Raw genomic sequence first — 26,640 nt, 5'->3', positions numbered from 1 at the left:
ACTATATATCATAAGGGTATGTTCACACGCTTAGCAAAAAAACATCTGAAAATAGGGAGCTGTTTCAAAGTGGAAACAGCTCCTGATCGTCAGCTGTTTTTTTTAATCAAACTAGTGTTTTTCCGCTGCATTTTTTACGGCCGTTTTTGGAGCTGTTTTTCTATTGAGTCCTGAAAAACGGCTCAAGTAGTGACACGCACTTTTTTTGTAAAAAAAAAACAAAAAAACAGAACGCTGTTTTTCCCATTGAAAATAATGGGCAGATGTTTAGAGGCATTCTGCTTCCGATTTTTCAGCCGTTTACGGCCCTAAAACCGGTTGAAAATAAGCCGTGTGAACATACTCTAAATGTTCAATAGATGCGGGTACCACCTATCTCTAGAACAGGGCTCTGACCCCAACCCTACCACTAGGCTGCTTTACTAACGGACTCGTTTTTCAAAAAACAACCAAAAGTATTTTGCTGTGCTGTTTCCAGAACTCCCATAGAGGTGAGTGGGAGTTACGAAAACAGCGTAGCACAGCAAGTTAAGATGTTTCTGGAACTTAGCAGCTACAGAAACAGCGTAGCTCGCTGTGCTACGCAGTTCAGTATCTCCTATGGGAGTTCCAGAAACATCATAGCTAAAAAGCACTCGGCTGTTTCCGGACAATCCACCCACCTTTTCAGTCAGTGGCTGAACCACAGAGGCAAATGGCAGGACAGGGTCACGGGGTGCCCGTTCTAGAAATAGGTGTGTGTTCCAGAAGTGGGACCCGCATTGAACATTAAAGGCATATCCAATGGATATGCCTTAAATGCCCAAGATAGGAATACCACTTTAAAACCTGCAGCAACCCTGTCTCCACTACATAACAGTAAAAGCAGACTCTACCCTCTACTGTATCTGTATCTTCCCCTCGTAGATTGTAGGTACTTGCAGACAGGACCCCCCCAGCCTCACGTCTTCTAATGTATTTTGGTTTTGATTCCACTCTTCCGGATTCTTTAGTTGACCAGAGAGAGGGACATTTATACAGGAAAGCTGGTTATGCCCACTTATAAACGTGGCTTGTGTGGAGAGAACAAAACAATGTGCCGTGCTTTTACCTGGTAAAGAAAGTTGAGTCTCTGCAAAGCTTCTTTGTCTTTAATCTGATTTGTCATCTTCTGCAATAATAAGAGGGCATCATTTATCAAATTCATACATAACGTGCGGTGCGAAACATGTCATACATTTACATTTCAGCATTTATAGCAGGTACATTTTAGGCCTCATGCACACGACCGTAGCCATGTGCACGGCTGTGATTTTCGGGTCGGCCGGCGAGTGTCACTTGCAAGTCGTGAACGTGGCCTCATCCATTATTTTCTACGAGCCTGGACCGCAGAACACGGCCGTAATAAGACATGTCCGTTCTTCCTGCAGTCCATGCACGGACCGTGGAAACCACAGTCATGTGCATGGGCCCATAGAAATGAATGGGGCCGCAATTCTCCCATGGATTTTCGAGGGAATTGTGGCTGCAAAAGCACGTTCCGTATCGCTACAGATAGGTGTTCGTGCCGTAGAACCGTGGTGGGAAATATGGAGCATGTCCTACTTTTCAGATTTTACAGGCCGTGCTCCCAAACTTTGTATAGGAGCACGGCACGAAAATGGGGCCCACAGGCACAGCCGTGTGCATGAGGTAAGTTCTAGGAACATTATGAATCACAGTGGTGGGGTCCCAAATTAATCAAAACAGTTACACAAAGTATCAACTATACAACTATTTACAACTATACAACTATTTCTGCAGATTAAAACATAACTGTCTAATATCATACAACATAAGTTTTATGCACAAGCCCATTCATTAGAGTGATCTCATCTGACACACTCTTAAAGATAATTCCAACTATACCTTGCCCTCACCATCATTCCTTACCCAATAATAGAGACAACTGCAAGCTCCTCGATGGATCTGTGCACTTGCCCCACTTTCATATAGACAGTCCGTAACATAAGAGATCAGGCAGGAACGCTCATTGTAGGACACAGCCAAGGAGACATGATGTGGGAGCCACGCTCGTTCAAATAAGGCAATCGGTCTCCAGTAAAATGGCCGCCGCAGTACAATTTGGCACCTTCTGCTGGAGACACTTTGAAATCTCAAACTATGTAAATAAATATCCTGCAAGTAAAAGCGTTGATAGATACAACAACGCCCATGGTTGTTACGTCACTTCCGGTGGTGCAGCAGCCATTTTGACTTTCCGTGAGAAGTGCCTTCGCCAGACGTTCCGATATCTGCAGTTCCTCGTGGAACTGTCAGTGGTCGCGGCTCGCTGAGTAGTCGTGCACCCGAGTTCCGGCGGCTGGAGGATGTCGAGCGAGGAGAGCTACCTTGCTATCTTACGCTATCTAACTAACGAGCGGGAGCCTTACGCTCCGGGTACCGAGGGCAATGTCAAGCGCAAGATCCGCAAGGCGGCAGCCTGCTATGTGGTGCGATCGGGCACGCTGTATTATCAGCGCAGGCACCGCGACAAGGAACGCTTTACCGAGCTGGAGGTTGTGTTGCAGCAGGAGCGAAGGAAGGGGCTGCTAGAGATGGCGCACGTCGGGGCGGGAGGGGAACACCTGACCCGGCACCAGACATGGCACATTCTGTCCCAGCGCTACTGGTGGAGAGGTGAGGGATGGTCTGCGGGAACGACTGCCCAACATATTGCTGCATGGCTGCATATGTAACTATAGAACGGGAGCCAATCATTTTCAAGCTTTCATGTTAATTGTCTACACAATGAAAGCCGCTATCCGATTGGTTGCTGGAAACCACAACATTTGTTTTTTTTTTACAAAGTTACACGTGGTGAGATATTCCATTCACCCGACGTCAATTTATTTCTAGTGCTTTCTCCATGACTGACCTAATTTATGTGTTCATTGTCTATAGTTATCTGTAAGCTGGCTATTAGTAGAAAACTATGTGTGTGTGTCTATCTCACGGACATAGATGGTGGCTGGACATGCAGGAAATGTATGACTGGTTGTAATTGTGATAATTAGTGATGTGAACATAAAGAGGTTGACCAGGATTAGAAAAACTTTGCTGCTTTGTTTAAAAAAAAAACAAAAACGTGCTGCATCGGTCCATGGATCCGAGCTGCAATACCAAATACAATACATGGATGTGTGGTGCACTTTCTGGATGAAAGCTGCCATGTTTTTCCAATCCTGTCAATCCCCTTTAGGGCCAGTTCACACAGTTTTGTTTTTTCTACGCGGAAACCGCGCCAAAAAACGTCCGAAAATGTCTCCCATTGATTTCAATGGGAGGCGGAGGCATTTTTTTTCCCCACGAGCGGAAAAACCGTATTGCGGGAAAAAGAAGCGACATGCCCTATCTTCGGGCATTTACGTCTCTGACCTCCCATTGACATCAATGGGAGGCAGAGAAAGGGTATTTCGGGTTGTTTTTTGCCCGCGGCGATCAGTGGCCACGGGCAAACGGCGTGCAGGCAGATCAAAATTACAGACGGAATTTTGAGGCAGAGTTTTCTGCCTGCAAAAAACTCAGTGTGAACATAGCCAACGTTTGGTACGTTGTGTCAAATCCGCAGCAAAGTGGATGAGATGAAACAAATCTCATCCACACACTGCGTAAATACTGAGCGGGAAAAAACACTATTTGACCTGCGATGCGGAATTGTATTTTGCAGCATGTCAATTTGTATGTGTTACTTATTTGTTGTGGGTTTTCCCCATTGATGAGGTAAAACATGCATCAAATAGCAGTTTTTGTTTTTTTTGTGGTGATGCTGCCGCAAAAAAACGCAACTGAGGAAAAAAAATAATCTTGTACTTACCCAGAAGACTTTTTCTTCGTCCAGGCCGGCCTCCTGGGATAATGTTTTTTCCCATGTGACCGCTGCAGCCAATCACAGGCTGTAGCGGCTGTCACATGGGATGAAACAACATGGCAAGAGGCCAACCTGTATGACATCAGAGAACCGGCCTCCTGGGCTGACTCTTCACCCCATGTGACTGCCGCTGCATCTAATCACAGACTGCTACGGTCTCCTGGGATGAAACGTCATCCCAGGGGGCCGGCCGGCTAAGTGCTGCAGTTTCCCGCAGCGGACATTCCGGGCAAAAAAACTTCACCACAGTTTGGTGCGGTTTCTCGTTGGAATTCCCTGTGGCACACAGGGCGTATACGCTGCATGCTTTTACAGTGGCTTATGGGTCTGTGAGTTGTTTCAACGAATAGCACACGGATGAGATTCAAGCTGAGCCCTCAAGGTAGTCGGGGGGGAAAAAAAAAAGATCTCTAGTCCTATCAAAGTGCAATTCTTCCCTAGTGTCACCAGCTTAAACTGGTTTTCCAGTACTGAAACATTGATAATGGTCTGGGATCCCTGCGGACTACAATAAAATGGACTCTATTTTGTTTACACAGGAACAATAGTCCGTTCATATGGACGACTGCCTGGTAATGCAGTTTGTCCTGTTCATTACTGTTCCAATGAATTGGTCGAGTTGCAGTGCCAGTCACTGTACATCCGTAAACCAAGAGCAGTCAAGGGAAGTGTCCAGACTAGCACATCGTGCCCATACAGGGAAGCAGTAGTCATGGTGACATTTGTCGAGACTACTACAATGACGGCTCTTAGCTGCTAATACAGACCTATTAATAAAACAATGTCAGGACTGAATATTACTTCTCAGCCCTGAAGTTATCAGTAAAGTGACTGCTTGACCAGACCTGTAGGAAGTCCTTGACCGCTAGGATAAGAGGGGAAATGCAAAGCATGTTGGAAGAAAAAGTTGTTTGGCAAGTATTGGGCTTTAATGAGCAACATCTCAGAATCTTCAATCTTCATCCTCTACAGGTATTTTAAAGCAAATGAAGGATTACATCAAGCAGTGCGGTAAATGCCAGGAAAAGGTGGACCGCTCCCGTTCTTCTAATGACCCCTCAGAAATGCTGGAGGAGTTAGGACTTGAAGTGCGTTCAGACAGCAATGAAACTGATGACGAACTCGGCAACTCGGCATCTGGTGCAGATCCTAAACCTTCAAGAAAGAAGCCCGTAGCAAAGCATGAACTGGTCTTTGTATGTGTTCTCATTTTGTTACATTGCTTGTGTGGTCGGCGCTCTGTTTTTAACACCTTAACAGTAGGAACACACTGGGCAGCATATCCGCCGTGGTAGCCAATTGGAATTCCGTCCGAAAAACCGCACCAAATTGTGGTGCAGTTTTTGGGGGGCATTTCCGCTGCGGGAATCCCGCAGCAATAATAACAAAAAAAGTTCAAACATACCCTCCCGTAGTCATGGAGACACATCTCTCTTTTGAGCGCCGCCCGGCTTCTTGTGATGATGCTGTAGTCCATGTGGCTGCTGCATCCTTTGATTGTCTGCAGGGGTCACCTGGGACGAGATGTCATCCCATGAGGCCGAGCTGCGCTCAGAGGAGAAGATCGCGCTGCTAGGACTACTGCAGGGGGTAAGTGTGAGCTTTATTTATTCATTTCAAATTAAAAATATTTATTTGTTTTTTATTGCAGCGTTTCCATCGCAACGCATAGCTCTTCGTTGCTGGTTTTACAACCCCATTGAATTCAATGTGGAAAACCCACAACAGAAGAGCAGCGATTCCGCAGCATTAATTGACGTGCTGCGGCATCAAGAAACGCTGATTATTTTTTCCAGCACATTTTTCTGCTGTGGGGATGAGATTTGTTCATAACTCACCCACCCCGCTGCTACTGTATTACACTGAAGATTTTCTGTTACGGAAAATCTGCACTATTTACGCTGTGTTCCTACCCTAAAACTGGATTTACAGCTGCGTTGTGATTTTTGCTTTTCTGCTGTGCCAAAAGAATTGGAAAAAAAACACCCATTGACTTCAGTAAGGCTGGGTTCACACACACTATTTACGGACGTAATTCGGGCATTTTAGCCCCGAATTCCGTCCGAAAATGCGGCTCCAAAGAGTCGGCAAACATATGCCCATTCATTTGAATGGCTCTTACGATGTTCTGTGCCGACGGTCATTTTTTCTACGCGCCGCTGTCTAAAGCCGGCGCGTAAAAAAGACGCCCGCGTCAAAGAAGTGCCTGTCACTTCTTCAGACGTAAATGGAGCCGTTTTCCATGGACTCCATAGAAAAACAGCTCCAATTACGTCCGTAATCGATGCAGCGAAATAGCGCCTCAACGTGCCATTACGGCTGAAATTCCGGAGCGGTTTTCTCCTGAAAACAGCACCGTAATTTCAGCCGTAACAGACGCTGCCGTGTGAACATACCCTAAGTGTTGTGTAATCTTGGTTTGCTTCAGTTCCATTCCCTCAGGTTTTTGGCGAAATCCATAGCGCAGACTGCAGCGCTATTTTTGCTGTTAAACTAAATGGAAACTTACCGGAACAAACGTTCCGTTTTTTTTGTAACATGGGATTTTAATGTTTGATACAAACTGAAGACATTCGGTTTAAATCCATCAGTCATTTATGCCATTTGATGGAACCATCAAAATCCTCTGCACATGGCGCAGAAGAAAAATCTGTGCAGAGCAGTGACCAACTAGAGCTTGAGAAATCCCCTCCAGTGCCGCAGGATGTCAAAAACTGAGCATAATGGATTTCAAACGGAGACAAAATTTTTTTTATTCATTACCCGTCAAATAGAATAAGGATCTGTTTAAAACGGAATCCAGATGCACGTGTGAACCCAGCCTTACACTACAGTATTTTAAAGCCCTGTAATATACAGACTTCCTGAATTTGAAGTAGTATTTATTTATTTTTTATTTTTCTTCAGGTTGACAGTAAAGGCACAGTGAAACAGTCTTCACTTAAGCATGGCCAGGCAGTCCTGTCCCAGCTGAACCAGCAGAGGCTTGCTAACCAGTTCTGTGATGTGACCCTGCTGATAGAAGGAGAGGAATACAAGGCCCATAAGTCGGTTCTGGCTGCCAACAGCGAGTACTTCAGAGAGCTCTTTATTGAGAAAGGAGCAGTTTCAAGCCATGAAGCTTTTGTGGATCTTTCAGGTAAAGAGTAAAATCTCTTATTTCGTTTTCAGAAAAACTTGTTGGTTTTAGTCTAGAGACACTTTGGTGAAATGATAATAGTGTTATCCCCCCGCAGTAAATGTCATTCTGCAAGAATATGTCACCCCTTACTGATTGGTGGAGGCCTGACCCCCGGTATCCCCCATTAATTCCTAGCACATGTTTTCTCTGCACAGCGCTACATTTTAACCAGTTCTGTTTCACTACCTGCACTATGCCAGTGTACAGCGGAAAATTCAAAAGTGACCACTGTGGTACATTTGTTCTAGTGAATGGTGGGGGTTCCCTCAGTTTGTTTTCAAATTCTGTTTAAGAGAGGTGGTCCCCTCAAAGATGACCCAGTTATACATAAAGGAATTGAAAATGCACCTAAAAAAATGAGTTCTAGATCAGGAGGTCCTTTCAACGAGGTGGTCTTTTGAAGCTGTTTCACTGTATGCAGATGCCAAACCTGTCCTCCACTAATACTTTACTTTGATATGGTCGTATTACTATTTATTTAGTTTTTTCTTCATTTTTAGGATTTTGCAAGGCCAGTTTCCTGCCACTGCTAGAATTTGCTTACACCTCGGAACTCTGCTTTGACTTCTGCAGCATGGCTGAGCTTGTAATGCTGGCAAGACACCTCTACATGCAAGAAGTGTTAGAAATCTGTGAATCCGTGCATAAACAAATGGAAGAAAAGCAGCTCACATTATATCAGAAAGGGGATATTCAGACTGTGGCTTCAGAAGCAAACGTGCATGTTGCCCCCATGGAAGAGACAGGGGATGTAGGCACTCCAAAATTGTCTGTAGTTAAAGAGGTGGCCAGTGGGCAACAGATTGTAACCCTGGAGAATGCTAAATGTCAAGCTACAGAAGAAATAATAGAAAGTGCAGATTCTCAGCCAAATACTATTGCAACCCCATTGACTGTGGAGGCCACAATACAACTGACAAGTGACAGTGACATTCCAGTTGGCGCTGCAATTGAGGGCACTGCAGCAATTTACATATCAAATTCCGCTTCAGACCTGCAGCCTACAGTTCTTATCCCTACAGTCATTGAAGTGTCATCAGTTGAACAAGAACCACCGCAAACCGTAGAAATAATTCAAGAGGTTATTACATCTGAAGTGCAGCTCCGGTCCGAATCCCCAGATACTCCGTCGTCTTTCATTAACATCCGTGCTTCTGAGTCACAGGAGATGCCCAACCAGGAAAGTGTTGCTGAGGAACAGACTGATGTAAGTAGAAATAACTCGCCTACAGAAGTGACACATCCTGTTGATGCACAAGGCTCGCCTTGTGTGGATATGGATGCAGATGTTGATATTAAAGAGGAAAATGAACTCCAGTCAAAGCCGAAAGAAACTTTGAAGCGGAAGCGCGGTAAGTCGCCCAAGTCTCCAAAGTCACCAGGTGTGGAAGAAAGTGCCTCCGTCCCAGCAATCCCAGATGTAGTTGATCACGTATCTAGTGAAGGTACTGCTGTTGATGGAGCTAGCTCTACAAAAGTGGACAGTCCATCTTCTGGAACAGATACTGCAACATTGGAGAGTCCAGGGTCTTCAGAGATGGACCCTTATAAAAGCAAGCTACGAGAGCGTTCTGTAGGAGAAGGCGGATACATACAGATGCACAGAGGCAAAGAAAAGAGCTTCAACCGAAAAACAATCCCCAAGTCTGCAGTTCAACAGGTACATATATGAAAGCACACGGCTAAACTATTTTAATTGGCTTTTTATTTGTGGAAGGTATTAAAATCCGTTTGTGAACCTGACTGTGGACAGGGACTTGTGAGTGAATCTATTCTGTGTACAGCTCTGTGCTCTTTGCACAGAATGGGCTGCTAATGTTTTATACTGATCCGGAGTTACAAAATAAAGGCATGTATTTGCAGAGTTGTTAAGAATATTATGTATGTTACATCCGTATGTAAAATACTGCTCAAAGGTGAACGAACGCTTTCGTAGTTTGTGTTTTAATAGGGCTAAAAATTCTAGTAATCTAATAAAGTCTAACTGATGCCCAAGTACTGAAGGCGCGCAATTTTATTTTTTTTTGTCTTTTCCTCCCAGGCTGCTAGGAAATTGGTGCAGATAGGTAAAAAAAGAATGTTGCCATCCAAAAAAGAAGCCCCAAAAGTAGAAGAAGAGCACAAGTGTAAGGAATGTGGAATGGTGTTTGAGCGCAAGTATGCCCTGATCTTGCACAGTGTGAAGCATGACCGCGTTATAGAATTCAAATGCCCGGTAAGTCACATAAAATATATTATATCATTGGAATTACTAGGGTTGTCACGATACCAGAATTTGGACTTCGATACCGATACTTTGTGTAGTATTGCTATACTCTATACCAAAACAATACTTTGTCAACAATAATAAAAAATGAAGAAAAAAGTTTTTCTGTTTTTTGATTTGAGGAATAGTAATTAACCCCATCATGTTCCTCAGTCATAATGGACAACATTGGGTTAATGTGTGAGGTACATGATGTGGTTAAATACTATATGTGAGGCACATGGGGGTTCACAATTCACAATACCTTGTGCCTGACATTAATAAGTGAAAGAAAGCAGCAGATTTTATCTTATAACTGCATAAACGGTCGCGATGATACCAAATGTGTAATTTATGTATTGAGGCTTATTTTAATGTTTTATTGTAAAAAAAAAAAGTGTTTTTTTTTTAACATTTTAGTTTTATTTTTTTTCCTTTCATTTTTAAACTTTAATGTACTGGCCTATATTTATATGCCAGTACATTAGCCTGAGTACGGATAGTACACAGGCAGTTGTTAGGACATACCTAAGTATTCCGTAACCGGAAGTGTGGTCAAAGCCCTGGGTCCTTCAATGGACCCTGGGCTGTCTGCCCATATATGGTATGTCCCTCGATCGTGTCACAGTGATTCCCTGTGACGCGATCCAAAGGGCATCCCCCTACTCGTTTTCCCCTTAAATGCTGTGGTCAGCTTTGATCGCAGCATTCAAGGGAATAGCGGCGGAGATGAGAGGTCTCTCTGATCTCCACCGTTAGAGCGGGGCTGCGGCTGTGTAATTCAGCCGTTGCCCACCTCCTGACAATAAGTGCGCGCGATCAGCATGAGGTGATGCTGTCGGTGCTGCACTAATGACTGCCGGCGCTCATTAGTGCACCGCTGGTCGCATCACATCATTCTGATAATACCAAAAAGGGTCTCAATAGAATAATTTGGTCAAACACCAAAGTCATAGTTTAAACACACATGCAGAAAATAAGTGTTAAATGACCCAAACATTTTCAAAATAAAAGTTTTTATTGAGACCTGATAAAAATACAATAGCATCAAAAATTTATTAAAATAGAAGTCCTCACAGTAAAGAAAGTACTGAGTGGGCTACTGGCCATAACATCTATACCATACAGAAGTACATTGTAAATAAACAGCCATGGTGAGTCACATAACAAAAATAAACCACTGTGAAATAGACCATCAGAATCGATAGATAGAACTGGCAAGGTAGCCAAAAAAGAATAAAAGAGAAGTTGACAGACCATGCAGATATACAATGGGTTAAAGAGTAGCGATGTGCCAGGAGCCCACTCACACCCAACGCGTTTCGCCACCAACTTCGTCAGGGGGAAAAGGATCAATTCTGACGGCGCACGCACGCTTGTCAGAAGCTGGACAATGGCTGTATCACACAGCCGCAGCCCCGCTCTAACAACGTTCATGTGTTACTATACTTAGCTGTGCGGCTGCACGGCTTCGCACCGTTTAGAGGGTGCACGGTATCGAAACCGTATAGAAATTTCTATGCATCGTGCAACTCTAGTAATTACACAGATTACTTCATAATACTTAGCCTATCGTTTATTTAGCTTAAGTGGTAGTGATATGTTGCACTGATGTCCTGAGTTGTCTTGTTCAGTCAATTTCTATTTGGCTAATTCTTAGGAAATCTGCATGATAACTTAGATGATCGCCATTACAGCACCCACTGGGGATTTGCCCAGCTTTCCAGCCGCCAACTTATGCAGCGATAGTCTCCCCCCTTCCCTCTTGCTTTAACCCCTTAACGACCAAGGACGAAAATGAACGTCATGGTCGGCTGCTAGTTCCCGCACCATGACGTTAATTTTCGTCCGCATTTCAAACTGTCACTCTGTAAACACAGTGACAGACCCGCGCTGACAGTTGTCCCCGACAGCTGAGACATCAGTCTTGCCGGACAGCGGACCATCGCCGCTGATTTCGGCAGTTAACCCCTTAAGTGCGGCGACGGATTGCCGTCGCCGCATTTAAGTGGTTTGAAGCACATCAGCAGCCCCCACGAAGTGATCGTGGGGGCTACCGATGCTTGTCACGGCAATCGGAGGTCAGATAATGACCTCCGGGTTGCCATGCACGGAAGCCTCGGAGGAACAGCCTCCGGCCGTTCCTCCTCTGCTTCCTGTCAGTGTGACAGTTACGTCACAATGACAGTTAGAGTACATTACACTACGTGTGTAGTGTAATGTACTCTAGCAGCGATCAAAGCTGCAAGACTAAGTGTCCCCTAGTGGGACAAGTGAAAAAAGTAATAAAAATGTTTTAAAAAAAGTGTCAAAATAAAAGTTATAAGTTCTATAAACACTAAATGCTTTTTTTCCTATAATAAGACTTTTATTATAGAAAAAAAATGAACACGTTAAAAAAGTACACATTTTGTATCACCGCGTTCGTAACGACCCCATCTATAAAACTGTAATGTTGTTTTTCCCGCACGATGAACACCCCAAAAAAAATCAATAAACAACTACGACAGAATCGCAATTTTTTGGGTCACCACCGCTCCCTAAATAAAGAATAAAAAGTGATCAAAAAGTCGCATGTACCCGAAAATAGTACCAATAAAAACTTCTATCCGTCCAGCAAAAAACAAGCTCTTACACAGCTTTTTTGACTAAAAAATTAAAAAAATTATGGCTCTCAGAATATGGTGACACAGAATTTTTTTTTTTATAAATAAGTCATTTTATTGCGCAAACGCTAAAAAAAAGGACCAAACCTATATACATATGGTATCGCCGTAATCGTACCAACCTGCAGAATAAAGTAAAAATGTCATTTATAGCGTACGGTGAACGCCGCAAAAAGAAAACCTAAAAAACTGTGTCAGAATTCCTGTTTTTTGCTCAGGATTGCAAAAAAAATGAATAAAAAGTGATCAAAAAAAATCGCATGTACCCCAAAATGGTACCAATGAAAACTACTCATTGTCCCGCAACAAATAAGCCCTCACACCGCTCTATTGATGGAAAAATAAAAAAGTTATGGCTCTTGGAAAGCGGGGAGTGAAAATCTAAAATATGAAAGCAAAAACTGGATCAGTCCTGAAAGGGTTAATTCATTTCTAATGAAAAACCGTATGACCCCATGTGGGGTATTTCCGTACTCGGGAGAAATTGCTTTATAAAAAATGGTTGTTTTTTTCCTCCTTTATCCCTTGTGAAAATGAGAAAATGCAACATTTTAGTGGAAAAAATGTTGATATTAATTTTCGCGCCCTAATTCTAATAAACTCTGCAAAAGACCCGTGGGGTCTAAATGCTCACTATACCCCTAGAAAAATTCCTTTAAGGTTTTTCCAAAATGGGGTCACTTTTGGTGGGTTTCCACTGTTTTGGTCCCTCCAGTGCATTGCAAATGCGACATGGCACCGAAAACCATTCCAGCAAAATCATAAATCCAAATGGCGCTCTGAGCCCTGCTGTGGGTCCAAACAGCAGTTTATTACCACATATGGGGTATTGTCGTAATCGGGAGACATTGCTTTACAAATGTTGGGGTGCATTTTCTTCGTTATTCCTTGTAAATAATAAAAATTTATATGTTGTTTCAGAAAAAAAGTACATTTTAATTCTTACAGACTAATTTCAATATATTTAGCGAAAAACCTGTGTGGTCAAAATGCTAACTATACCCCTAGATAAATACCTTAAGGGGTCTAGTTTTCGAAATGGGGTCGTTTATGGGGAGTTTCTATCGTTCTGGCAGTTCAAAGCTTCTCCAAATGTACATTGGGGCCTAAAACATTTTCAAGCAAAATATGAGTCCTGAAAGCCTCCGGGTGTTCCCTTCCTTTGGGGCCCTGCCGTGTGTCCAAACAACGCATTAGGGCCACAATGTGGCTATTTTTGAAAACAGGAGAAAGAGGGTGATAGATTTTGGGGTGTGTTTCTTCATTTTCATGGTCGCTTTACAAAGAAATCGGTCTTCAAACAAATACTTTTATGAAAAAAGTGAAGTTATTATTTTTTTCACCTGATATGCATTAAATTTAGCAAAGAACTGTGGGGTCAAAATAATTACTATACCCCTAAATAAATACCTTATGGGGTCTAGTTTTCTAAATGGGGTCGTTTATGGGGAGTTTCTATCGTTCTGACACCTATGAGCCTCTGAAAACCTGGCTTGGTGCAGGAAAACAAAATGTACTTCAAAATGTATAAAATTATTATTCAATTTGTAAGTCCTCTAAATTGCTGAAAATTTATTTTATTTTTTCAAAAGTGCTGCCAAAATGGAGTAAAGAGATAGAAATATATATTTAATTTAAAAAATTGTACTGTATGTGTGTACATATGTGACATATTGCAGTTAAAAATAGGGGAAAATGGTAATTTTTACAAAATTTCTTCCATTTTTCTATTTTTTAATTAATTTCCGCAAATCGTATCAGTCTACTTTTACCACTAAAATAAAGTACAACATGTGACGAAAAAACAATGTCAGAATTACTTGGATATTCAAAACTTTCACAGAGTTATTCTCTGATAAAGTCAGACATACCAGATTTGACAAATCTGGCTTGGTCATTAAGGTACAAACATGCCCGGTCATTAAGGGGTTAAGTCTATGTAAACCCTTTGCAGCCTTTTGGTTTTTTTTGTTTTGTTTTTTTAAATCAATACATTTTTATTGAAAATTTTTTACAATTTTTTCAAACAGTATAAACCATCCTTGGTCCCAGAACATGGACCTGCATACAATAATACAAACATGTGATATGTCATTGAAGGATATACATAATCATAAACAAAAAACAACAAACAACTTTGCTATGCCATTTTCAAACCAATGTTAACCCCTTCCCTCTTTGGCCACTTTTGACCTTCCTGACAGAGCCTCATTTTTCAAATCTGACATGTTTCAATTTATGTGGTAATAACTCCGGAATGCTTTTACCTATCCAAGCGATTCTGAGATTGTTTTCTCGTGACACATTGGACTTTATGTTACTGGCAAAATTTGCCCGATACATTCAGTATTTATTGTGAAAAACACCAAAATTTAGCGAAAAATTGCAAAAATTAACATTTTTCTCAATTTAAATGCATCTGCTTGTAAGACAGGCAGTTATACCACACAAAAATGTTGCTAACTAACATCCCCCATATGTCTACTTTAGATTGGCATCGTTTTTTGATCATCATTTTATTTTTCTAGGACGTTACAAGGCTTAGAACTTTAGCAGCAATTTCTCACATTTTCAAGAAAATTTCAAAATGCTATTTTTACAGGGGCCAGTTCAGTTGTGAAGTGGCTTTGAGGTCCTTAGATATTAGAAACCGCCAATAAGTCACCCCATTTTAAAAACTGCACCCCTCAAAGTATTCAAAACAGCATTTAGAAAGATTCTTAACCCTTTAGACATTGCGCAGGAATTAAGGCAAAGTAGAGGTGAAATTTACAAAGTTCATTATTTTTTCCAGAAATTCATTTTGAATCCATTTTTTTTGTACCACAGAAGGTTTTACCCAAGAAATGCAACTCAATATTTATTGCCCAGGTTCTGCAGTTTTAGGAAATATCCCACATGTGGCTGTAGCGTGCTACTGGACTGAAGCACCGGCCTCAGAAGCAAAGGTGCACCTAGTGGATTTTGGGCCTCCTTTTTATTAGATTATATTTTAGGCACCATGTCAGCTTTGAACAGGTCTAGGGGAACTAAAACAGTGGAAACCCCCCAAAAGTGACCCCATTTGGGAAACTACACCCCTCGAAGAATTTATCTAGGGGTGTAGCAAGCATTTTGACCGGCCAGTTTTTTTGCAAAAATTTTTGGAACTAGGCCATGAAAATGAAAATCTACATTTTTTCAAATAAAATGTAGGTTTAGCTAATTTTTTTTCATTTCCAAAAGAACTAAAGTAGAAAAAGCACCACAGCATTTGTAGAGCAATTTCTCCCGAGTAAAACAGTACCCCACATGTGGTAATAAACGGTTGTTTGGACACACGGCAGGGCTTAGAATGGAAAGTGCGCCATTTGGCTCTTGGAGCTCAAATTTAGCAGAAATGGTTTGCGGAGGCCATGTCACATTTGCAAAGCCCCTGAGGTGACAAAACAGTGGAAACCCCCAACAAGTGACCCCATTTTGGAAACTATACCCCTCGAGGAATTTATCTAGGGGTGTAGCAAGCATTTTGACCGGCCAGTTTTTTTGCAAAAATTTTTGGAACTAGGTCATGAAAATGATAATCTACATTTTTTTCAAATAAAATGTAGGTTTAGCTAATTTTTTTTCATTTCCACAAGGACTAAAGGAGAAAAAGCACCATAAAATTTGTAAAGAAATTTCTCCCGAGTAAAACAATACCCCACATGTGGTAATAAACGGCTGTTTGGACACACGGCGAGGCTGAGAAGGGAAAGTGCGCCATTTGGCTTTTGGAACTCAAATTTAGCAGGAATGGTTTGCGGAGGCCATGTCGCATTTGCAAAGCTCCTGAGGGGACAAAACAGTGGAAACCCCCAACAAGTGACCCCATTTTGGAAACTACACCCCATGAGGGAATTATCTAGGGGTAGAGTGAGCAGTTTTACCCCACAGGTTTTTTACAGAACTTATTGTAACTAGGCCGTAAAAATGAAAATCTACATTTTTTCAAAGAAAATGTAGGTTTAGGTATTTTTTTTTCATTTCCACAAGGACTGAAGGAGAAAAAGCACCACAACATTTGTAAAGCAACTTCTCCCGAGTAAAATAATACCCCACATGTGGTCACAAACATCTGTTTGGACACACGGTAGGGCTCAGAATGGAAGGAGCACCATTTGGATTTTGGAATGGTTTCTGGGTGTCATGTCATATTTGCTGAGCCCCTGTAGTACTAGTACAGTGGAAACACCCCAAAAGTGACACCATTTGGGAAACTGCACCCCCTGAGGAATCATCTAGGGGTATAGTGAAAATTTTGATCCCAAAGGTTTTTTGATGAATTAATTAGAATTAAGCCATGAAAATGAAAAATATTTTTTTTTTCCAACAAGATGTAGTTTTAGATACACATTTTTCATTTTTACAAGGAATAGAGAAGAAAAAGCACCCCAACATTTGTAAAGTAATTTCTCCCGAGTACGGTAACACCCCATATGTGGTTATAATCGACTGTTTACATATATGGGAGCATTCAGAAGAAAAGGAGCGGTATTTATCTTTTGGAGCGTAGATTTTGCTGGAATGGGTTGCGGATGCCATGTTGCATTTGCAAAACCCCTGATGTACCAAACAAAAGTGACCCCGTTTTAGAAACTACACCCCTAAAGGCATTTATCAAGGGATGTAGTGACAATTTAGACTCCACAGGTGTTTTTCAGAAATGAATACGCAGTGGATGGTGCAAAGTGAAAATTGCAATTTCTCCACTGATCTGCCCATTCACCGCACAAGATGTTGTGCCCCTAGAGAATCTTACCCCATAAATTGTTAAGCGGGTTCTCCCGGGCATGGTAATGCCTTACTTGTGGCCATAAATTGCTGTTTGGGCACACTGTAGGGCTAAGAAGGGAAAGACCGCCATTTTGAGCATGGATTTTGCTTGGTAATAGTTCTGTTTGGGGTTTTGCTGGTATTTCAGCTTATAATGTGGTGGCATATGTAATCTGTGCGGAGTACATCAGGGTATATGTAATCTGTGCGGAGTATATCAGGGCATAATAGGAGGGTATAATCATGGGGTAAATAATACAATTATCCATAGATGTGTGTTACGCTGTGAAGCGATCCGTTATGCACAGGCCGGCGTCACACTGATAAACGGTTTTCTTTCTTATCCCCCTTTTGTAAGGCTCTGCACCTTTTGGGGACATTTTCTCCTTCGTAGTTTGGGAAATATTGCTGGGAAAGTTTTGCGCTGGTATAATACGGGCGCCCTCGCTTCCAGCGGATGTGCTATGTCCATTCCCTTTCCTAGTTCCTAAATACTAGGGCCCTAAAACTGCAGGAATGTTCCCCTCCGGCCTGCGCATTGAGATGTTTTTTCATCACCGCATTACTAGTGCCGTAACTTTTTTATTTTTCAGTTGATTGAGCGGTGTGCGGGCTTGTTTTTTGCGAGACGGGCTGTAGATTTTATTGGTACCATTTTAGAACACATACGACTTTTTGATCACTTTTTATTTCATTTTTTGGTAAAGGAAATTACCAAAAACAAGCAATTCTGGAATAGTTTTTTATTGGTTTTTTTTCTCTGCATCCACAGTGCGCCCTAAATTACATGTTAGCTTTATTCTGCGGGTCGATACGATTACGGCGATACCAAATTTATATAGTTTTTTTTATGTATTGCAGCTTTTGCACAATAAAATCACTTTTTTTATAAAATCATTTGTTTTCTCTGTCGACATTCTAAGACCCATAACTTTATTATTTTTGCGTGCACAAAGCGGTGTCAGGGATTATTTTTTGCGGCACGGATTGGCGTTTTTTATTAGTACTATTTTGGAGTAAATGTGACTTTTTGATCACTTTTTATAGCATTTTTTGGAAGGAGATGTGACCTAAAAACAAAGATTCTGGCGCTGTTTTTCATGTTTTTTTTTTACCACGTTCACCGTGCGGGATAAATTACATAATAGTTTTGTAGTTTGGGTCGTTACGGACGCGGCGATACCAATTATGTATAGTTTTTTTTATTTTTACGGTTTTTCCCATAATAAAAGACTTACTATGGGAAAAAAGTCAGTTTAGCTTTATTTTTATTTGAAATGTGTGTGTTTTTATTGTTTTACCACATTTTTATTTACTTTTTTTTACTTTTTTTACTTGTCCCACTAGGGGACATGAGGGCCTGATGCCCCGATCGCTACTCTAGTACACTGCACTACATACGTAGTGCAGTGTATTAGCGCTGTCAGTTATTCACTGACAGCAAGCCTATGAGGACTCGCCGCAGGCGGGTCCTCATCGGCTCCCGTACAAGGCAGACTCGGACGCCATTTTCTGGCGTCCGATTGCCACAGCAACCCAGCGATTGCATCACTGGGTTGCCGATCGGGTGAAAACCTATCAGATGCTGCGCTCTATTGAGCGCAGCATCTGAGGGGTTAATCTGCCGGATCGGAGAGTAGCTCCGGTCCTGGCAGTTACAGGAGGGTGCCAGCTGTATAATACAGCTGTCACCCCGCGGTGATGGTGCCGGCTCTGCTTCTGAGCCCGCACCATCACTGCGCCGTATATATACGGCGCTTTGCGGGAACCACCTCCCGACAGCGCCGTATATATACGGCGTATGTCGGGAAGGGGTTAATACTAATTGTCATGTTACCAGATACATTTTTATTTTTTTAAATGTATGTTTTATACACACTTTTTCAAATTGTCATTTAATAAAAATTTTATTTACTCCATAGCGCCGCTGTAAGCCGAATTTATCAGCTGAATCGCTGACAACGGCTTCTGTGTGCCTCTTACACTCAGAGTAACCCGAATGCCAATCACATCTAAATTTATGAAACCCATTTACCCCATTAGGGAATCCTGAGTTAATAAATGGGGACTACGTGATCCTCATCTATTGGCCAGAGTGGACAATGGTTGCGAGGACTTATTTTGTCCTGCATTACAAAGACAACCCATTGATTTACATGAGATCTGTGTAATGTTTAAAGGGAATGTGTTGCCAGAAAAACATGTTTTTTTTAAAAAAATTAAACATTTAGTGTGTGGGTGATTAAACATTGTTCCAATTTTTTTTATTTTTTTGCACGAGTCCAGGAAATATTATAAATTATTTCTAATTTATAATACTACCCATTTTTGGTCACTAGATGGAGCTGTTCCCAAAATTGCAGCATTGCAACATTGGGTTAAAAGCCCTCGCTCTAGTGAGCTCTCGGCATCCCCCCCCCTCCTTTATCCTGGCTAGTGCCGGGATAAACGAGGGGTTTGAACGGTGTAACCTCCTACACTGTGTGTCGCCATTTTTTGAGCTAACCCACAGTGTAGTAGGTTTACATACAGTAGTAAACACACACAAACACGAACATACATTGAAATCTCTTACCTGCTCCTGCCGCCGCGGCTCCCTCCGGCCCGTCCGCTCCGTTTGCTTCCGCTGGTGCAAGTGCACAAATCCGGAAGCCGCGACCGGAAGTAGTAATATTACTGTCCGGCCGCGACTTCCGGTCCACAGGAAAATGGCGCCGGACGGCGCCAATTTCGAATAGGACTGTGTGGGAGCGGCGCATGCGCAGTTCCCACACAGACGCCGTACACTGCAGACAATGGGACGGGAGCCGTTCGCAGTCCCTATGGGACTGTGGCTGCCGTATTCCATGTCTGTATGTGTCGTTAATCGACACACACAGAAATGGAACAAAAAATGGCAGCCCCCATAGGGAAGAAAAAGTGTAAAAATAAGAAAAAGTAAAACACAAACACACAAATGAATATAAACGTTTTTAATAAAGCACTAACATCTTTAACATATAAAAAAATAATTTGTGATGACACTGTTCCTTTAATTTCCCCTGTGGTGGCACTGCAGCGAGATCTAACTCTTGCTACCAGGTTTACACACAGATTATAGCTGATTGCTGGAGGTCTCCGCAGGGGAACACTTTGTGATCAGTTGATTGTCAATGGACCATTCTAACATGTTGGTTTTGTTCAAAGCAGACTATCCCTTTAGTAGATTGCATTCTGTGCTGTAACAAGTGAGTGAAAAATCTTGCAGGAGCATGGGTGATCTAATGCAGAGAACCCTTGACTGTATGATTTATAAGGTCATATGGACATCATTGAGAGGGCCCATCGCTTGGGGGCCCATTTTATGTGCACAACCGTCTGACGGATCTAACCTTTTCATTTGAATGACCACCATTCAATGCTTAATTTCTGGTGCTGCGGCCAGAGGGTTAGAGAAGTAGGACCTGTGTGTAGATTAATAAAATAGAAATATAGACAAAAAGGAAAAAAAAACAATGTACAGTTGGTTCATATCTTTCGTCCAAATGCTCAATATTTGTATTTTTTTTTGTCTTGTAGTTGTGCAAGAAGGAGTTCCAGTACAGAGCCTCATTACGTGCCCATTTGATCAGGCACTCTCGTAAGACAGAGCCAGCTGCTGCTGAGACCGAAGCGACCAAAGGAAGGACCAAACGACAATATATATGTGACATTTGTGGAAGAACCCTCCCGAAAATGTGCTCTTTGAGGTTACATATGCTCAAACATACTGGTGTCAAGCCACATGCATGCCATGTAAGTTTGGGGCAGTCCTTTAAAATTCAGTTGATGATGTATTGGCAGAGTGCAAAGGTGAATTGTGAAGAACAGTCAATTTATTTTAATGCCCATTATTGTTTTCATATTTTGTCTGTTTTTTTTTTTTTCAAAGATTTGTCAGAAGACCTTTACTCACAAGCACGGTTTAAAGATGCACCAGGCTTTACATGAAACTCACAAACCATTCAAATGCGATATGTGTGACAAGTCTTTTGTGACCAACCGCAGTCTGCAGGAACATGTGAGCACACATACAGGTAATTCATGACTACCACTTATCCACCATTGATGTGTATTTCTATGCTTTTGAATATTATTTGATACCTCTGGTAAATGCCTGACGTATTGTTGCTGTCTTATGCTTCCCTTCAGTTGATATTACTTTAAAGAGGCTGTCACCAGATTCTCAAATCCCTATCTCCTATTGCATGTGATAGGCGCTGCAATGTAGATAACAGTAAAGTTTTTTTTTTTTTGTTAAACGTTCATTTTTGGCCAAGTTATGAGCTATTTTATTTATATATATATATATATATATATATATATATATATATACATATATATATATATATATATATGTGCAAATGAGCTTTGAAATGGACAACTGGGCGTGTATAGTGTTTTTAAGAGGGCGTGTTTATGTGTATGACGCTGACCAATCAGTGACCAGTCAGCATCATGCACTCCTCTCCATTCATTTACACAGCACATAGTGTTCTTACTAGAACGATGTGCAGCCACATACACAAGAGTCCTGATAATGAATACACATGACCTCCAGCCTGGACGTCATGTGTACTCAGAATCCTGACACTTCTGACTCTTTTCTTTGAGATTGCAGCAAGCCACTCGTAATCTCGCGAGATTACGAGGTAAACGAGGTTTCGTTTCTATTGCGAGTCAGAAGTGTCAGGATTCTGAAATACACATGACGTCCAGGCTGGATTTCATGTGTATTCATTATCAGGACACTTGTGTATGTGGCTGCACATCGTTCTAGTAAGAACACTATGTGCTGTGTAAATGAATGGAGAGGAGTGTATGACACTGACTGGTCACGGATTGGTCAGCGTCATACACATAAACACGCCCAGTTAAAAACACAATACACGCCCAGTTGGACATAACAAAAAAAAAACGCCCAGTTGTCCATTTCAAAGCTCATTTGCATATATATATAAAATAGCTCATAACTTGGCCAAAAATGAACGTTTTTTTAAAAAAAAAAACGTTACTGTTATCTACATTGCAGCGCCGATCACATGCAATAGTGATAATCTGGTGACAGAGCCTCTTTAATTATTTTCACTGACTTTTGTAGGTGAAACAAAGTATCTTTGCACAATGTGTGGGAAAACCTTTCATCGAGCATCTGGCCTTAGTAAGCATCTGAAGAAGCACAGACCCAAACCTGACGTTCGGCAATATCACTGCACACAGTAAGTGTTCAAATAGTTTTTATTCACATTAATTGCTGCATAAAAAGGTGAGTTTTGTGAAGGGCATTTGCTTGGTTTTCATGTTAGTAAACTGAGATTAGAAATGCACTTGTTGCAGCTGTTATGCAGTGGTTGTGTAACAGGCTGTTTTATTTTGGCATTTGTGGGCCGCCAATTGGTTACAGAGGCAGCCCCTCTCCCTCTGTCAAATCTCTTACATGCTGCTGTCGCTATTGCAGAATTTAAGGGGTTTAACAGCTGGGATCCGTTATTTCCAGGAGCTTGGCAGTCAGCGCGCTCACCATCACATACATGGGTGTTAGAATGTAGGAAGAGGACCCTTCGGCCTAATTCACACGAGCGTGTCAGTTTTGCGTGTGTAAAAAAAAAAAAAAAAAACTCAGCGTTTTTCCTGCGTTGAAGTTCTGTGTTCAGTGCGGGTCTGCGGTTTTTAGACGCGTATGTCACTTGTTTTTTAAGTCTGCAAAAAAGCAACTGAAGGAGGTTTCTTTTTTCCTAATTTCTTTAGCAACTGGTGTGTAAAAAACAGACAGCACATGGATGACGTCCGTGTTCTGTCCGTTTTGTTTTCACACACGCTTTGACTTCACTGGGTGCGTTATGCGCCAAAAAAAACCACAAGAATATGACATTCAGCAAGTTTTACGCAGCTGACACGCTGCGTGAAAAACACTGAATGGCCCCATTGAATTGCATAAGTCCGTGTGACGTCCGTTGTTTTAACGCGCATAATACGTGAGATACGCTCGCGTGAATAAGGCCTTACCGTGACGTGCGTTAAGGTGTTACAGAGACGTATAAGTCTGCATAAGGCTTATATGAAAGGTATTTGTAGTATCTGACATTTTCTATTGGATATAGGTGTGAAAGAAGTTTCTCTGAAGCAAGGGATCTGCAGCAGCACATGAATAAGCACCTAGGTGTGAAGCCCTTTGAGTGTGAAGTTTGTGGAAAGTGTTACAGCTGGAAGAAAGATTGGTACTCGCATGTAAAGTCCCATTCTGTTACAGAACCATATAGGTGAGATATCCTCTTATTACTCCAAGCTAATATTGGCTGCTACATAATTGGTCCTAAATAGATAGATGCCTTCATACAACTTATCTATCTGCCTATCCCTCTAGGTGTGCGTGCGTGCATGCGTGCGTGCGTGCGTGCGTGCGTGCCATATTAACTACTGCATATTACCATTTTTAACTCTTTCAGGTGTAATATTTGCGGAAAGGAGTTCTTTGAGAAGTCCTTATTTAGGAGACATGTCAATAAAGCAACCCATGGCAAGAAGGGAAGAATCAAGAGGAATGTTGAGCGAGTTTGTAACCATTGTGGAAAAACATTTACCCAGTTAAGAGAGTTCAGAAGACATGTGAACAATCATGAAGGTAAAGCCAACAATTGGTTAGACTGGAACTATGAAATCATTTAACATTGTTTTGTAGCTACTTGGAAAATTTCAAGAAGTTAGTAGAAAAGTTGATCAGACCCGTCCAAGTTAATTTTGTTCAACCAATTATAGTTTTGTCCTACAGTGTTCGTCCAGAAGGCATGCAAGCCCTATGAAGTAGTTGCTAGTTGTCCTCTTGGGGAGGAAAGCATAAATCCTTGGACCTACGGCCAATCTCAAGCATTCTACCACAGATAACTTGTGATGTACAGGTCCATCTTTGCAACATTGAGGTTTTTTTCTAAGTCCCAATGTATCTAAAATAAAGTAACTTTGCAAACAGGCTTAAAGAGACTCTGTCACCACATTATAAGTGCCCTGTCTCCTACATAAGGAGATTGGCGCTATAATGTAGGTGACAGCAGTGCTTTTTATTTAATAAAACTATTTATTTTCACCACGTTATTAGCGATTTTAGCTTTATGCTAATGAGTTTCTCAATGGACAACTGGGCATGTTTTACTATTGACCAAGTGGGCGTTGTACAGAGGAGTGTGTGATGCTGACCAATCAGTGTCATGCACTCCTCTCCATTCATTTAGACAGCGCACAGGGATCCTGCTAGATCCTTATGTGCTGTCTTATACGAACACCATAACAATACTGAAGTGTTTAGACAGTGAATAGACATTCCACGGGATGTCTATTCACAATCTCTGCACTTCGTTAATGTTTCTGTGGTAGTTACAGCTGCGTCGTTTCAGCCGTCGTTTCAGCCGTAAATGCTCCTCCTCGTAATATACGAGGCGTCTGTGACGCTCGTAAATCTTGAGCTGTTCATTGAGTTCAATGAAGAACGGCTCAAATTACGTTGCAAAGAAGTGCCCTGCACTTCTTTGCCGAGGCAGTCAATTTACGTGTCATCGTTTGACAGCTGTCAAACGACGACGCGTAAATTACAGGTCGTCTGCACAATACGTCGGCAAACCCATTCAAATGAATGGGCAGATGTTTGCCGACGTATTGTAGCCCTATTTTCAGACGTAAAACGAGGCATAATACGCCTCGTTTACGTCTGAAAATAGGTCGTGTGAACCCAGCCTAAAGGAGTTGTCTGAGAGTATAAGAAACCAGCTGCAGGAAATATGATAAAACAACAAATCAAACATTACTCCCCTATTAAATCCCCCGCCACTCCAGCGATGCTACTACGGTGGTTCCCGCTGGTCTTTGTTTACTTATACTGCAGCCATGACATGCTGGACATTCACATGACCGCTGGAGCCAATCACTGGCCTCAGCCATGTGCCGTACATGTTGGCATCACCGCTGAGGCAAATTAACTTCAGAGGTCACGTGATTGCATGGTATATCATTACTGCAGGAATAGAAGGCAAAGACAACACTGGGGGATTTAATAGGGGAGTGCTGTTTTGATTTCATTTTTTAATCCCATTTCCCTAGTTTCTTTTCTTATGTTCTCGGATAAATCCTTTTAATAATTAAAAAAATAAATTAAAAACAATCTCCCAACAGTTTTCGGTCTACAGCTCCTGGTACATGTCTTCAAACACACCCTGTGTACTCTGACGTGATACTTTTTCCATCTGATCCCTACTTCTTAAAAAACATTTGGATGGTTCGCAAAAAGTAGAGGACAGATGTAATGGAGTATGACTTCACAGTCAAGCTACAGTTTGTTGTCTGTTCCAATGGAGACACATAGGTCTGCATAGGAGCTGTATACAAAACTATAGCAGATTTTTGATTGACTATTTGCAAAGTTACCTAATTTTTCACCCCCTACCAGCAGCGCACGTAATATTATGAATTGCTGCAGATTTCGGCTGTGCAAAACTGGCAATTAACTGTAAAACCTAGCACCGCACCGTTGGGGATTCAGGTGTTAATTGGTAGGTTGCCTGTGGTTAATAAGCTAATCAGACTCTCATCCAATTCACAGCAGATACAGTTAGGCCTGATTCAGACGAATGTGTCGGCAAAAAACAGACCGTATTTCATGCATTTCATTTCCATGAGGTATCAGTGTGGCATCAGTGTTCCTGCTTTTACTTTTGTTTTTTTTGTTTCTTTAGTGGTGCGTGTGCTCCCCGTGTTTTTCACGCGTGCAGTGAGTTTCATGCAACAGACGCACGCTGCGTGAAAACACAGACGTGTGAATAGCCCCAATGAATTGCATGGCTCCGTGTGCTGTCCGTTGTTTTTTTAACAGCACACAAACGTATAATGCGCTTGTCTGAATCAGGCCTAAAAATAATAGCTGTCAACTGCAGCCTGTGGATGGTTCTAAAAATAAATTCCAATGATTTTAGGGTAACAATGATGCCTGGAAATGTACATGTGGTCGCATTTTGCTTGTTTTCCTTGCCGCCAAGGATTACACTGATAATGTGCGATTTGTTCAAATGTGAATAATGATCAACGTTGTCTAAGATAATAATTTTTCACGATCTTTAGGAGAAAATTAAAGCATTTTACCTGGTTTACTGTGCCCAGCCGCATTCGTTTTTTTTTATAAATTCAACCCAATTGAAAAAAAAAAATTGCTTTTGTGATGCACTGTCCTTTTTTTTTTTTTTTTTAAAGGGGTAAAACCATTCGAGTGCCTAACATGTGGTGTAGCCTGGGCCGATGCCCGTTCCCTAAAACGCCATGTGAGGACACACACAGGAGAAAGGCCGTATGTTTGCCCTGTGTGCAATGAAGCCTACATAGATGCCCGCAATCTACGAAAACACATGACCAAGTATCATAATAACTATATTCCTTGCAAAATTATGTTGGAGAAGGACAGTTTACAGTTTCACCATCAAGGAACCCAAGTTGAGCATGCGGTCAGCTTTCTGCCAAATGACATTGTAGAGTCACAGTCTGAGATTGTTTCTGAGGAGATTGAGACGGTTATCGTAGCTGGAGATGTGGTGGAATCAGTTGAAGATGTTTCCAGTACCCAAGATTGCTCTGCCGTGTCTTCTCTTTCTGACCAAAGCATCATGCAAGTGGTTAACTATGTATTATCCCAACAAGGGGGGAAGCTTCCTGACGTGACTGATAACATGGAGACTGTGGAAGTGGAGGTTGACCAGGCGCCAGAGGTCCTATGACCTAAATAATAATAAATGTGTAATTATCTGTACATAATGTAGCACTTACCGGTTACACAATGCCAATAAAGTATGTGACCCCCATGTGTAAAGAAATA

General features: G+C 41.8%; 2 protein-coding genes across 3 annotated transcripts in view; one reads left to right on the top strand and one right to left on the bottom strand.

Annotated features, from left to right (window-relative positions):
* Nucleotides 1-2,663, bottom strand: part of RPP21 (ribonuclease P subunit p21) — a 9,842-nt gene extending 7,179 nt beyond the window's left edge. The window contains exons 1-2 of one of the 2 annotated variants that reach the window (XM_075852796.1): nt 1,912-2,663; nt 1,091-1,150 (exon numbers count right to left, since the gene is read on the bottom strand). Coding sequence is in view for 1 of the 2 variants with exons in the window: in XM_075852797.1 (XP_075708912.1) it covers nt 1,091-1,147 (57 nt within the window). In the remaining variant the exon portion in view is untranslated. The remainder of the gene's footprint in view (nt 1-1,090; nt 1,151-1,911) is intronic. The other variant, XM_075852797.1, reaches the window with a different exon arrangement.
* Nucleotides 2,216-26,640, top strand: ZBTB11 (zinc finger and BTB domain containing 11). The gene is made up of 11 exons (XM_075852795.1): nt 2,216-2,658; nt 4,862-5,085; nt 6,797-7,028; nt 7,571-8,730; nt 9,112-9,285; nt 20,334-20,549; nt 20,686-20,830; nt 21,895-22,012; nt 22,895-23,053; nt 23,240-23,415; nt 26,025-26,640. The coding sequence occupies exons 1-11, from the start codon at nt 2,349-2,351 to the stop codon at nt 26,540-26,542; spliced, it is 3,432 nt and encodes a 1,143-aa protein (XP_075708910.1). The 5' UTR covers nt 2,216-2,348; the 3' UTR covers nt 26,543-26,640.

Source organism: Rhinoderma darwinii, chromosome 2 (genome assembly GCF_050947455.1).
Source record: "Rhinoderma darwinii isolate aRhiDar2 chromosome 2, aRhiDar2.hap1, whole genome shotgun sequence".
Lineage (NCBI taxonomy): Eukaryota > Metazoa > Chordata > Amphibia > Anura > Rhinodermatidae > Rhinoderma > Rhinoderma darwinii.
Note: the sequence above shows the minus strand (reverse complement) of the source record. Positions and strands in the feature narration are given on the sequence as shown.